At 53.6% G+C, this 14,500-nt stretch overlaps 1 protein-coding gene across 4 annotated transcripts in view; it reads left to right on the plus strand.

Annotated features, from left to right (window-relative positions):
* Window positions 1–14,099: 14,099 nt before the first annotated feature.
* GRK6 (G protein-coupled receptor kinase 6) overlaps window positions 14,100–14,500 on the plus strand; it is a 697,925-nt gene continuing 697,524 nt past the window's right edge. For 3 of the 4 annotated variants that reach the window (XM_078652755.1, XM_078652753.1, XM_078652754.1), the window contains exon 1: window positions 14,248–14,371. In XM_078652755.1, coding sequence (XP_078508881.1) covers window positions 14,320–14,371 — 52 coding nt within the window. In that variant the 5' untranslated portion in view covers window positions 14,248–14,319. Of the gene's footprint in view, window positions 14,184–14,247; window positions 14,372–14,500 lie in introns of those variants that run through there. The other variant, XM_078652756.1, reaches the window with a different exon arrangement.

Here is a 14,500-nt window from a genome sequence, read left to right on the forward strand (position 1 = left end):
TCACTCAGCCACTTTTAGGAGGCGTTCCTGCGCCGGAACGCCTCCTTCTGGCGCAGAGCTTTACAACGTGGCGCATCTCTCAGATGCGTCACGTTGTAAATACCCTGCACCATGGCGCATCTTTTGCGTCGCAGCTGCATCACGAAAGTGACGCAACGGTGGCGTAAAAGAGGAGCAAGGGGCTTGTAAATCTGCCCCTATGGATTTTGGGGCCAGATGTACGACCATTTCATTTAGAGCCTCGCTATTGGCGACACATTGCGAGTGGCAAATTGCGAGTCGCTAAATGAAATGTACAACAGTGTGTTTAACACTGTTTCGGATTCCCAATGGGGTCGCAAATTGCAAGGTTCATTAATATTAATGAGCCTCTCACAATTTGCGAGCCTATTGGGAATGCCAGCCCTCCTAGGTATGGTGCCTGCTGGGCTCTGCAGGCCACCATGTCTGGGACTGCTTTTAAATAAAGCAGTTTAAAAAAAAATGCAGCCCATTTACCATGTATTTAAAAAAAAAAAGAAAATGAAACGTTTTCGTTTCATTTTCTAAGGGCAGGCAGAGGTCCCTGGAACCACTGCCTGCCCTTAAAAAATAATTTTGCATGCATTTGCAAAGGAGAAGGGGTCCCCTGGGGACCCCTTCCCATTTGCAAATGCATTACCATCTACTTGAAGTAAGTGGTAATTGCGAGTGTTGTGCGACCGCAAAACATTTGTACATGGTTTTAAGACTCGCTATTTGGAAGGGAATGCCCCTTCCAAATAGCAAGTTGCAAAACCTATTTAGCGAGCCGCAAACAAATCGCGACTCGCGAAATAGGCAATGTACATGGCCCAATACGTTTTTGCATTTGAACGCGGGTTCACAAACCCGTTCACGCATATAAAAACGGATCGTACATCTGGCCCTTAGTATTTTATATTGAAGTAATAGCCCCTCTGTCACATGCATTTCATTTGTTTTATAGCATCTCTCATACCATTGTAGGATGTCAAAGCACTTTACATCACACACATATAGAGACATTGAATCGTACATGTAAAACAGTGTGTATATAAAATGTTTAAAGAGTGCTTGGTCTGGAAAAGCACAAACTCAGGATTCAGAACATAACACAGTGGCTAGCACTGACTTTAACATTAAAAATGTATTTCCACCCAAATAAATCTTTAGCAGCATCAGGATAATGAATAGCTGGGAAAAAACAAAAGTTACTAACTGGTACCATGCAGTTTGCAAGCAGCTCTTTCATGACAGTTTATAGGTCCCTCTGCTACATTACGATTGTCACTTATGAACTGCAGAGTAACAAAAGAATCTCTGTGACAAAAGCAGTAACCACAAACCTATGCACATAAAATGCTGCTTTTTAAAATACATGTTACACGTTCTTTGCAGTAGGCACATTAACCCTCTGTGCTACATTAGTAAAGTCAAAGCTGCCACTAAACAAAACTCTCCTTACGCTCCAGCAGGCACATTAATCACTGGCTTTATCTTGACACTTTTATTGCTGCTGGAAAGCTGCTAATTATACAAGAAACTTTTCTGTGCTTTTAAAACTGTTGCCTGCGGACCCCCTGGGAATGTGTCACGGACCCCTGGGGGTCCGCGGACCACAGTTTGGGAAACACTGCCCTACACGACTACTCGAGTGGCATTGTCGGCCACTTCTTAGCACGGTGCCCTCCGTTGGTGAATGCCGGGACCGGCATTCGTGCAGAGGACGGTTTGACAGTGCTGCGCAACAGAGGTCTCGGAGCTACACTGGGTGTAATCAACCCTGGAACGGACCGTAGCTGTATCGTCCCCCTCTGGCAGTGTTATGATTTATTAAAGCCGATTTATGCAACACAACAAATCTGTACTGCTTCATTGTACTGACAGGGCTGTCAGGTTGGTGTTCTTTAGTTACCCGATCCTGAGGAACCAGGAGATTACATAATATCCGACCTTAAAATAAACTTTAATCATCCTCCCGGTTGGGTATAGAAACCATTGCCGCTATTGAAGAGGTGTTGGCAGCATTGTTTGATGTTCAGAACGAGCTGGCTGCGTCCCGTCAAGAGACAGCGGACTTGCGGGCTAGGATGGACAACATACAGAGGAATCCATTTAACGCTGGGGCTCCTCATACAGGACAGCCTGCAGCAGTAGTGGTAGAAATGCCAGTCGCAATACCGCTTGCCACCCCGGAAAGATACAGCGGGGACTCCGCCACGGTCCAGGTATTCATAACACAGGTGGCCCTCCATTTCTCGTGCAAGCCAAAATCCTTTCCTACAAACCAGGCGAGAGTCGCCTTTATGATTTCATATTTGGCGGAGAACGCAGCCCAATGGCCTGAACCATTGGTAAGCAGGGACGACCCGCTTCTGTATGATTGGGAAGCCTTTCAAGAGGAATTCGTAAAGGTGTTTGACCGGAGAGCGGACTCCTACACCGCAGACAGAGAACTACACGAGTTAAAACAGGGCACCACAGGTCTTGTCCAGTATCTGAACGCGTTCAGGCGACTCATCGCGGAAACCAAATGGCCACCGGCCAAACAAACGGCGCTCTTCCATCAGGGATTGAGTGAAGACCTGAAGGTCGTGATAGCTCAGATCGACCCACAACCAGTGCATTGTGAGGACTTGATCAGCCTGGCCCCTCGCTTGGAGCATAGATTGAGCGAGCGTCGAGGTGGTGGCCCAAAGAAGGACAAAACACCGCACGCATCTGGCCATCCAGTGACCACAGAATCGCAAGAAGCACCTCGGAATGAACCCATGGACATAGGGACAGTCAGAGCCAGCCTTACGGCTACGGAGAAGGAGTCCCGCCGGAAACAAGGCCTGTGTTTGTACTGCTGTAAGAAGGGGCATTACGTTCGCGAGTGTCCGGCGAAACCAAAGACAGGTCGCTTCCGCCCCAGCCGGATGTCAACAGCGACTGTGGAAAAGGGGGCGGAAAACTGACAGACTCCCGGAACAAAGAAGGGGATTCCTGGAGTCATGGCTTTATCCCTTCAGTACAGCAGCATGCATCGACTGGTCCCAGACATATGTTTATTCCTCTCCAGCTAAAGGTGCGGAACGAGTGGGTTTCGGTTTCAGCAATGAGAGACTCAGGAGCCACTGGGCTGTTTATGGATGAGAAGGAGGCACACCGCATAGGCATTGCTCTTCTGCCTTGTGCTGTCCCAGAGGAGGTATATGCGGTGGATGGGCGCAGGTTGGTTTCAGGGCCCATAAGTCATCACACTGGTGATATCGAGGTGGGTTATGGAAAGCAACACAGGGAAGTCTTGGACTGCAACATCATATGTGCTCCTCAGTACGGAGTCATACTGGGGTTACCGTGGCTGAAGAAACACAACCCTTCTATCAACTGGGAATCCCAGGATATATATGAATGAACTCCCCATATTGTTCCCAATTCTGCAGGTGGTCATCGGGGTATCCTGCATCGACGGTGAGCTCGGGGTATGAGGTAGCCACAGCAGCGGAGAAGGAGGTTATCCTTCCCAAGGAATACCAAGAATATGGGGATGTGTTTGACGACAAGCAAGCAGAGGCCCCTCCTCCCCACAGGATCTATGACTGTCAGATCGACCTGGTCCTTGGAGCTACCATACCTGGCGGGAGGCTGTACACTTTGTCTGAGCCCGAGAACACCCACCTCCGTTCCTATTTGGACAGGATGCTGAGTCTGGGGTTTGTAAGGCCATCAAGATCACCGGCAGCCTCGTCTCTGTTTTTTACACCCGAAAGCCAGCGGAGAACTTCGCGCTTGCGTGGATTTCAGGGCGCTTAACGCCATCACTGTTAAAAATCGGTACCCCTTACCGCTCATCAACGTGCTCTTGGAACAAGTCTAGAGGGCCAGGGTGTACACCAAGCTAGATTTGAAAGGGGCATACCACCTTGTCCACATGCGATGCGGGGACGAGTGGAAAACGGCCTTTAAGACACGGTTCGGGTTGTTTGAATACAGAGTGATGCCGTTCGGGCTTTGTAACGCCCCTGCGGCGTTTCAGTTCTTCCTGAACGACGTGCTACGCAACATCCTGGATGTGTAAGTTTAGACCAACTTTTATTTCAGCATACTCGTCCTAACCCAGGGTTAGGACGAGTATGCTGAAATAAAAGCAGTTGGTCTAAACTGAAACAACCTGAGTGAGTGCCTCCTTACCAGTTTCCAGCCGGTATTCCTGTGTGCAAATTTTACGACTGGTTCTGTCGTTTAAGGAGGGCACCACGCTACTATCAAGAGCGCCGGCGTCTCACACAGAACCAAACCACGAAAATATATATATATATATATATATATGTATATATATATATATCCATCCTTGCAGGAGAGCCCCAAAGGAGGGAGGCCACACGAAGCTACATCGCACACATCTTTATTTTCACAGCTTGCAAGCAGGCGACTAAACAGGTAAGGCTTCGGTAATATTTTCTTGCCAGACGCGTTTCAGGATTTTCGATATCCCTTCCTCAGTGGCGGAAAGCAGGGGCTGAGAAAAAAGGGGGGCCCAAACGGGTTTCCCCAATGCAAGTTCCCATTGGAAACTTTAGCCGCGGCTACAGCCCGAACTGCTGAACGGAATTACACCAAATTTGGCAAAAAGGTAGCCCTTGGTTCAGAAAGAACTCTTTTTGTTAAATGGTGGAAATCCGTTCAGTAGTTGCTGAGAAAATCAAAATTACAAAAATATCGATAGCTAGAGGCACGCAGGATCCGCGCACCCGCCAGATCACAAGCTTCATGCTCATTTGGCTGTCAACACTCCAAACCAGGAAGTGTTGGCAGCCATCTTGTGCTTGGTAGAACCGAGGCACAAGAAACATCCTGACCCCCTAGGCCTGCTCTTGCTTCCAAAACCAAAGCTGATTGCTTTTCCACACGGGGAGCTGCATCTTAGCAGCTCCCCATGTGGAAAAGCAATGCCGTCTCCCGCAGGACGCAGGGAGCCGGCTGGGACTGTGGGGGCATTGGGGCTCTCCCCACGGTCCCCAACGAGGTGGACAGGCCATGGGGATGGGGTCCCCGGAGCCAGAAGTGGCCAGGGAGGGGGCCACGCGGCCCCCTCCCAATAATAATTGGTTTAAAAAACAAAAACATGCAAAGGCCGGCCCCCTGGGATGGGGTCCTGGGGCCATAAATGGCCTAAGGAGGGGTGACACGCAGCCCCCCTCCAAAATAATATTTTTTTAAATGGCCATGCCCTGGGGCCTGGAATTGGCCACGGGAGGGGCGCCCACGCGGCCCTTTCCCGTTAATAATTATATATTTTTTTTTTTTATTGAAAGTCAGGCCCTTGGGGATGGGATCCCCAGGGCCCCAAAAAGTAAAAAGAAGTAGGGATACACAGCCCCCTTCCAAAAAAATAAAAAATAAAAGAGACTCAAGATCGTGCCTAGGCCCGCCCCCTCATGTATGGTATTCTCAGTGAATTTCTAAGGTTTTTTAAATGCTAATTTATAACTATAACGTGCTTGAAACCTATGGTTTTTCCAGTGAAAAAAAAATAAATATATATATATATATATATATATATATATATATATATATATATAGTGTCAATTTGAGGTTCTTGAGGTTCTGGTGTGATAAGTGTATTTATTGAACTCCACAATTCCATGGTTTAATTGTATATAGTTAACAGAAACACTGGGAAATGTTGAACTGCATAGTCTTTCTCATATTTATGCATGATATTTGATTTGTCTGAGTCACATCCTCTTTTTTTTTTAAATATATTTTTATTGCGGTACAATCCAGCATATCGGCATATCAATTACATGCAAAGACGTCAAAAAGGCTGTTCAATATGCATTAATCAAAACAGGATAAACCAACATTCAACATTTTTATGTCCCCCCTAGCTCCCCCACCCCCTCCCACTCTACCCCCACCCCCCTGCCAGTGTGCTCCTGGTGAGTCCCCTGTGTGCAGGCTCCCAAAGCTCCAGGTCCTGCCAAGTCGAAGGTGAACCAATAATAAAAAAGTAACAACAGCAATGATCCCTAGAGATGGGAGACTCAGCCAGACTATCCAGGCGTGCTCCGGATCTCCCTCCTGGCCTCGCAGTGTTTCTGAACGTGTCGTGCCGGGCCTAACTCCTCTCCATATACGCTCAGGGGCCCCCACTCAGAACATTCCCCTCAGCATTCTCGGGAGTCCCTGTCCTGACCTCCACCCTCTGATCCATAGCCACCTGAGCCTCGTCCTCCAAATCTAGCTCATCAAGGGAGCGGAGCGCTGTTACCAATGTTTCCCAAGCCCTTGCGGCTTCCAGCGCCTTGTCGTTAGAGGAACGTCTGGCCAGCTGTAACCGAAGGGTCCCCTCACTTCCTGCCCAATTTAAAAAGCTTGCCTTCCATCTCCGAAAACTAGGGCCCGTCCTCGACTTCCAGTGCATGGTGAGCTCCCTTTTCACCAATATCAAGCCCAGATCACAAAATTTGCTGGTTATTTTAGTGCGGGGGTGTGTGCGGGAACCACAGCAGAAGGCAGGTCCCCATCTCTACCTCGAGCTCTCGCTCCGTCACTCGATTCAAGCACTCCATCACATCTGTCCAGTAAGATCCCAACCCGGCACAGGACCAAAACATGTGGCCGAAGTTAGCGCCCTCTGCATTACATCTAGGGCACAACGATTGAGTCCCCCCAAAGAACTGCTGAATTTTAACCGGGGTTAAATAAGCCCTGTGGAGAGTGTAAAATTGAACCAATTGGAACCTGGCATTGCGTGTGCCCTTCCAGGCCCGTCTCAGCAAGTGTGGCCACGTCGACTCAGGGATGGGCTTACCCAGATCTTCCTCCCATTTACCTCGTAAACTGTCCAATGAGGGGAGGTTCTCCGTAGACATTCGCCTGTACAAACAGGTGATGGCCTTGAACGTACCCGCCGCCATAGTGACGTATTGGCACCCCAGCGATGTTGGGGGTTCCAACAGTCCCGTCTTCCACTGTTTTTGGATTCCCGCCACAAGGGCAGCATGCAATAAATAATCCCCCGTCGGTAAGTCGAAGGCCCCCTGCAAAGCTGGGAAAGACATCAAGACCCCGACCCTATATAAATCCCCGATCATGTGGATCCCGCGCTCCTCCCAGCCAGCCAGCGCCGACCAGTCCCCGCCATGAGTGAGGGCCGTGCACATGCCCAAGGGGATCTCTGGGGCATATGGGCTCGCGAAACCTGCTCTTTTCTGGCTTCGTATCCAGCATGACCTGAGAGTGCGCTCCTCAAGAGTGAGCTGATCCAATCTAAGCGTCTGCCGAAGGATAATAAACGATAAGACATGTCGGGGGATGACCCTACCCTGTGGTCCATCCGGCCCTCTGAACTCACGCACCACTGCCTGCGTTAGCCATTGCAGCTGCGCCGCCAGGTAATACCACTCGAAGTCCGGGGCCGCCAACCCCCCCTCTTCCCGCGGTCTCATAAGAGTGGTCAACGCTACCCTCCGCCTGCCAGATCCCCAGATAAACCCTGTCATCAGCGTCCGGAGTGTCTTAAAGAAGGAAGCCGGGATCCAAATCGGCAAAGTACGAAAATAGTAGAGCAATCGCCGGAGCGTCACCATCTTCAATAGTGCCACGCGCCCAGCCACCGAGATAGGGAGAGTGCGCCAGAACGCTATGCTACCCCTGAGGCCCTGTAGCGCGCCTCCCACATTCCCCTCAAAGAGGTCGGCGGGGGCATGGAAAATGCGGGCACCCAGATATGGTAAGCAGTCAGGCTCCCATCACAGGTCTCCCAACGCTGGCGGTGGCCGGCCCCCCGGAAACAGGGGAAATAAGCAGGTCTTATTCCAATTCACCTGTAGGCCCGATAGGCGGCCGAAGTCTCTGAGCAAAGTTCCAGCGCCCTGCAAGGATCTCTCTGCATCGGCCAAATACAAAAGGAGGTCATCCGCGTATAAGGAAATGTGATGTGGCTCCCCACGTAGCAGGACTCCCTCATACAGACGACCCTGTCGGGCATGAGCTGCTAACGGTTCTATTGCCAGGGCAAACAATAGCGGGGACAGGGAGCAGCCCTGGCGAGTGCCCCTCTCCACCCGGCAAGCCGCCGAGATCGTGCGTCCCGTACGAACCCTAGCCGTGGCGGACCTGTACAACAAGCTGGTCCAGCGTATAAAATGATCTCCCAGTCCAAAGGCCTTCAGCACTCTGAATAGGTACGACCACTCGACACTATCGAACGCCTTTTCGATATCTACCGACAGCACCCTCCTAAAGCCCGCTCCTCCGTCTCCCATGATCCGTAGCAGTCGCCGTATGCACGTCGCGGTGTTCCTAGCGGGGATGAAACCCGACTGGTCCGGATGTACCAGAGTACCCATGTGGTCTAGAAGGCGCAAGGCCAGGATCTTACTAAGGATCTTGTAGTCCACCGCAAGCATAGAAAGCAGCCGGTATGCTGCCCTAGACGTGGGGTCCCCACCCTTCTTCAGCAGAGGCACTATGACCGCTTCTCTCATGGTGGACGGCAACCTGCCCACTTCCCACGCCTCCCTGTAGACCGACTGTAGGTGCAGCACCAAGGCGTCCAGATACGCGGCGTAGAACTCCACTGGGAGGCCATCGGCCCCTGGCGTCTTCCCCCTAGCCATGTGTTTAACCGCCGCCCTGATTTCTCCCAGCGATATAGGTTCGCCCAGCTTGGCGCCCTGCTCCGGGTCCAACCGCGGGAGCTCCGCGGCCTCCAGATAGTCATCCAGGCAGTCGGGGGCATACCCCATTCTGCTCTGATACAACAGAGTATAATAATCCAAAAATTGGTCATTGACCTCCTTTTGCGAAAAGACTAGGTCCCCCGCGGGCATGGTTAACGACACTATGGGAGATCCCCGGGCCGCCGGATTAGCCAGCCAGGCCAGCAATGACCCTACCTTGTCCCGCTGCGCATGAGCACGGGCCATGTATTCTCTATGGTCATAGCAGCGGAGGCGCTCGATTTGCGTGGCCACTTCCTCGCGCATCGCCGCCACCTCCCCATGGCCGCTCCCGGACGCGTGGCTATCCAGTTCTGCCTGGCGCAAACGAGCCTCTGCTCGATCCACATCTCGCAGCAGGACTTTTTGCGTCCCCGCGACAGCCGAGATGCATACGCCCCTCACCACCGCCTTAAACGCGTCCCATTCGTGGGCTCTGCTCGTTGCCGTCCCCGAGTTGTCTGAAAAGTAGCGCTCTACGCCCTCCCCGACCTCCGCGGTAAACGCAGGGTCCTCCAGCGCCGCCGGGTTCAGCCGCCACGTCGGGAATCACCTGCTGCTGCCGTGACCAGAGAACCATTATCAAGCAGGGGTTGTGGTCCGAGAGCGTCCTCGCCAAGTACTCACTATGACGCGTAAGCTCCAATGCCCCTGGGGTGCACAGAAAGCCGTCAAGCCGCACATGTAAATCATGTGGCGCCGAATAAAAGGAGTAATCCCTATCCGCTGGATGCTGCACCCGCCAGGCATCCTCGAGGCCCCAGGCTTCCTGCCAGTCCTGTCGTACCTTGGCCACTCTTCGCACCACTGACTGAGCCAGCGGGGGGTGAGAGCGATCCAAGTCCACGTTAATAACAGAATTAAAGTCCCCTCTCAGAAACACCGTGCCAACCATGAAAGACGCTAGTCTCCTAGAAAGCCGCGCAAAAACGCAGCGTGGTCGGAGTTTGGAGCATAAACGCTACCGAACGTCACGTCCCTACCGTCCAAGCGCCCCATCACCAGCACAAACCTCCCCTCCGGATCCACAACAGTGTTTGTAGGCTGAAAAGGGACCCCCGATCTCACCCACACTAAGGCCCCCCTGGCAAAGGCAGAGTAAGTGGTGTAGAATAACTGTCCCCTCCATCTCCTTTGTAACGCCGGCCTCTCCGTCTGATCAATGTGCGTTTCCTGTAGGAAGGCCACCTGGATACCCTGCGGACCAAATATGCATGAACTTTATAGCGTTTTCTCATGGAGTTCAGCCCTCGCACGTTCCAAGTGAGGCACTTGAATTCAAGTCGGGTCGCCATAGGGTGGGATTTCCCAAGACACAATCCAACATACGCTAGCGGGCACACTGACAAACCCCCCCCCACACCAAAACATCTCCAACAACCCCCCACCCCATCCTTCCCCAGAACAGGCTCTAAACCATAGTTACCCATCCAAACACAGTCCCCACTAGGAAAAATCACCCTGACAACTATCAGGGTCTCACAATAAGTGTGAGGTAGAGGGGTGGTCCAACACCAACACGAGCCGAACAGCAACTTTACCAGTCCAGCATAATGGTCGAGCCTCATAAGCCCAGTTCCCCTCCTCCTGGCCATGCCCCGCGGGGGCCCCCCCTAGCGAATCCCATCCCCCCCATAGCAACCACCCCCCCCGCCCGGACCACACATCCAGCCCCCCGCCATCGGCGGCCGAACCGCACCCACCCCTCTCAGTAAGACGATGTCGCATCCGCATGTCCCCCTTACTGTTCGTAAGTTGCAGGCAGGCACCATCATTCGTCCAGCAGGCCATCAGCAGTCCCAGGGGTGACCTGAGGGAGAGGGCCATCGTCCTCCCCAGAGCCCTCCGATCCCACCTCCTCCAACCCCTGTTGAGACTCCGTGTCCGCCCGGGAGTGTGCGGCCGCCGCTCCAGATATGATAGCGACCGCCTGCACCGCCGCCTGCCTCTCCAGCCCCGTCTGGGAGTTCGTTGGGGACTGACCACGCGCTCCACGTTTCCTGGTGCGGCGGCTCCGTCGAGGTCGCATCTCAGTCTCTGAGTCCCGCTGTCCCGAGCCATCCTTGCCCGCGCGGTAAAGTTCAAGCCATTGCCAAGCATCATCAGGGGTATCAAAGAAGGTAGCAGTCCCATCCACCATCACCTTCAGGCGTGCCGGGAAGAACAGAGCATATCGTATGCCCTCCGCTCGGAGTGCCCTCTTGACAGTCAGAAAGGAAAAGCGGTTTCGCTGGACCTCCTGGGAGTAATCCGGGTAGAGGGAGACCGAGGCGTTGTCCACCTTATACGGGCCAGATGTCCGGGCGTTCCGCAGTATGACATCGCGATCCTTAAAGTGAAGCAGGCGCGCGACCACAGGACAGGGGGGGGCGACCCTGGGCTGGAGGGCGGGCTGGGACCCGATGCGCTCTTTCCAGGGTATAAAACTGTGAGAGGCCTTCAGGGGCGACCACCTCTTGCAGCCACTTTTCCAGAAAATCCACCATATTGTCCCCTTCACATTTTTCGGGAAGGCCTACTACCCTTATGTTGTTGCGTCTGTTGCGCCCTTTTGCGTCTTCGGCCCTCCTCTCCAGCAGTTGCACTCTGCGCGACAAGTCACTCAGCGATACGTCCGTCGCCTTCTGGGCAGGTTCCAGTGCCCCTATCGCAAGTTCTGTGCTTTTGACGCGGTCCGCTAATTTGCTGTGGTCAGCCCGCAATAGCCCAAGACTGGTGGACACCTGCGTTATGTCATGGTGCAATGAATCTTTCGTGTCCGCTATGGCCTTAAGGATTTGTTCAAGTTGCTGTTGTTGCAGTCCCGCAACTGAGCCCCCCGCCAAGCCCTGGTCCTGAGAGTCGGGCACGTCATCTACGGGGTCAGTCTGGGTCGCCTCTGGAGTGCGCCGAGGCTTCCCCATTGCGCAGCCTCACTGTCCAGGACCCAACACGGGAAACCCGGGCCAAGCGCCCCTGGTCGTGCTCCCCAAGGAATGATAAAGCGTGCCGCGATGCTGCGCCGCAGTGTCCGTGGACCTCGTTGCCCATCCTCACCCCGGTGGCGCCCCCCTGCTCATCGCTCATCTGTTGGGAGCAAAGCACCAGCCGCTCTCATCCAGGGGTATGACTCCCCCGGCCCCCCTCGTCAGCTCCGCCACAATGCCACAGGTGCGCCGCCTGTTGTGGCCGCCCTCTTCTCCACCGCTGTGGGTCCCCCAGGGGTGTACTCACGGCGCCTCCGGCCTCCGCTTCAGGTGCTGCGCAGTCCTCTTCCCCGGTCCGCTCCTGCCCCCAACCAGAGTCCTGCGGTCCACAGCACCAGTGACAGCTCGTTCCCTGGGCTGATGCAGTCGCACTAGTAGGCCCTTTGTGCTACAGCTCACTCGGAGTGAAAACGGGCCGCCAATCTGCAGGAGCGTTCCTGCCCGCTCCCAGCCCCGATGGGTTCAGCGAACCTCCAGCCCAGGCACCGGGTCTCGAGTGCGCGACGGGGGGGACTCGCCACGGTGTTTAGTCCCCGAGGCGTCTGCACCCACCAGGCCTCACCTCCAGCTCCTCCACGGCCGTGCCGCCGTCCAGAACGCCCACCAGGGCGCCGAGTGAAGGCCCAGCCGAGCCTCCAGTGTCCGTCAGCCAGTCGGCGGTCCCACTCCGCTTCAGTCACCACAGTCCTGTTCGGCGCTACCCTCCGCCGCGACGCGGTCAGCACCCGCACTCCGCCGTGGTCCCTCAGCCGGGTCTCCGTGCACCGCCGGCAGGTGCAGCCTCACGCGAGGTCGGGGATGACAGGCCTGGTATAGGCCGCAAGCAAGATGGCCGGGTCACAGCAGACGTCGGCAGCAACGATCGCCACCCGGGCAGCCCCTGCTCTCCGGACCAAGGCACGATCCGGGCGCCGCACCCCTCAGTCCCAGGGGGCCCCCGCTGAGGCCTCCAGCACAGCCAGGGAGGTCGCTGATCAGGATAAAACCCGAGGCCGACACGGAGCTATCGGCTCACGCGTCCATGCTCGGTGGAGTCCAAGCCACGCCCCCGTCTGAGTCACATCCTTTGATAGCTCGGTTAGTTCTTCCGCTCTAAAAGAGCCAAGCCAGCTCTCTAGCTTGGCTCTGCCCAAGGATGTCCATGTCCCCCTCACGAATGTAGTGTCTCCTACACCCTTGCTCAACACCCTGTGTAAACATATAGAGTTATAGATGATAACAGTGAATCACAGGGAAATTCACTTTTTAGCCGTCTATAATTTTATGTTATGTATGGCCCCCAAAAGAATTTTCCCCTGCTTTCAACTGCTGCATTGTAGTGGCAGAGGGGTAATGGGGGGAGACATTCATAACATAGCCTGTTATGTATCCGTGTCCCAAAGGTTTTTTTTTTTTAAAAAGTCCTGCCATGTGGCCTAACAGCCAGAGCTGCCAACGTTGAAGCTAGGGAACCAGGCTTGAGTCTCGGCTCAACATCCTGTGATTCTGGGCAAATCACTTAATGTCCCCGTGCCAAACAAAAAATGAATGTGTCCTTGTGTAATGTAACTGGTGCTCATGTAAAGCGTTCCAATACCTTCGGGTCGAGTTCGCACTATATAAAAACTGCAAAAAAATAATACAATTAATCTTTGACCAACACTACCCTCCCTCCGCCCCCATGGCTTCCTTCCCTCTCCTGCTGCATGTGCTTTTTGCTTGCAGACAAGCGGTGCACACTGACAGGCTCCACAGGCTCTCTCAGTCAGTTGGTCTGGAAGGCCTTTATGACGCCACAACAGCGGGTAACAAGTTTTGTTATCAACTGTTTCTAGTCAAAGAAGTGGTTAAGACATTTAGAAACTGAAATAAACTGCAGGGCTGTCTGTGAGAGCCATACATAACAAAGCGTTAATACCCTTGCGCCAACTTCGCTCTACATAAAACTGAAAAAAACAGTATCTAGGGAATTACAACAGTCGACTGGTCACCGATTGTAGCTGAACAGTTCAAAGGTCGCCGGACAGGTCATTAATGCTACCGTTACCAATGCCACACCCAGAGGTTTTACTGAACCAGGGACAAATAGAGATTTACTAGCGCTGGTATTATTCTAGCTAATTGAGCAACAATATAGCCGCGAGTGACAGACATCCCTGTCATTAGGAAGCCACCATAAGGGGTCTGGGCCGGTGACCAATCAGATCTTAATTTCTAGCACAGTGACAGCAGCAATGCTGATCACTTCGGCGCATCCTATCGGCGGTGAGTGGGCGTGACCATGTTCTTTGTGTGTTGGTTTATTGAATGCAATGACTGGGAGAACTGACAGTGAGTGGCAGAGTGTTATCCTATCAGCATTGTGCCCCTGAGAGTACCGAGTTACCGTTGGCAATAGGTGTACTGGGCGGGACTAAATGGCGGACCAAATATCCAATAGAAGAGAAAGCTTTATCTAAACTCCACCTTTCTTGGTCCAGAACCAATACATCCCTGCAGGGCCGCGGCCTTCAGACCAATGGAGGTACGGTAGGGCGTGGCTGCGGCCGGAGAGCAGCCCAATGGCACGCGGGTCGGCACGGATTGGCCAGGCAGAGGGTTGAGGGCGGGGTCAGTGGCCGGTCACTGAGGCCCAGGGAGCTGGCCTCAGAGCGGGCCCAATGGAGCTCGAGAACATTGTTGCGAATACCGTCCTGCTGAAGGCTCGAGAGGGTAAGGAGCCTGACACGGGGGCGACGTTGAAGGGCGTGGGGGGAGGTCTTGGGGCTAGCCGTGCGGAGGGAGAAAGGAAATTAACTGAAGTGGCGAGGTTAAGAATAAAGGAGGAAGGGGCAGTTTACA

Source organism: Lissotriton helveticus, chromosome 7 (genome assembly GCF_964261635.1).
Source record: "Lissotriton helveticus chromosome 7, aLisHel1.1, whole genome shotgun sequence".
Classification (NCBI taxonomy): domain Eukaryota; kingdom Metazoa; phylum Chordata; class Amphibia; order Caudata; family Salamandridae; genus Lissotriton; species Lissotriton helveticus.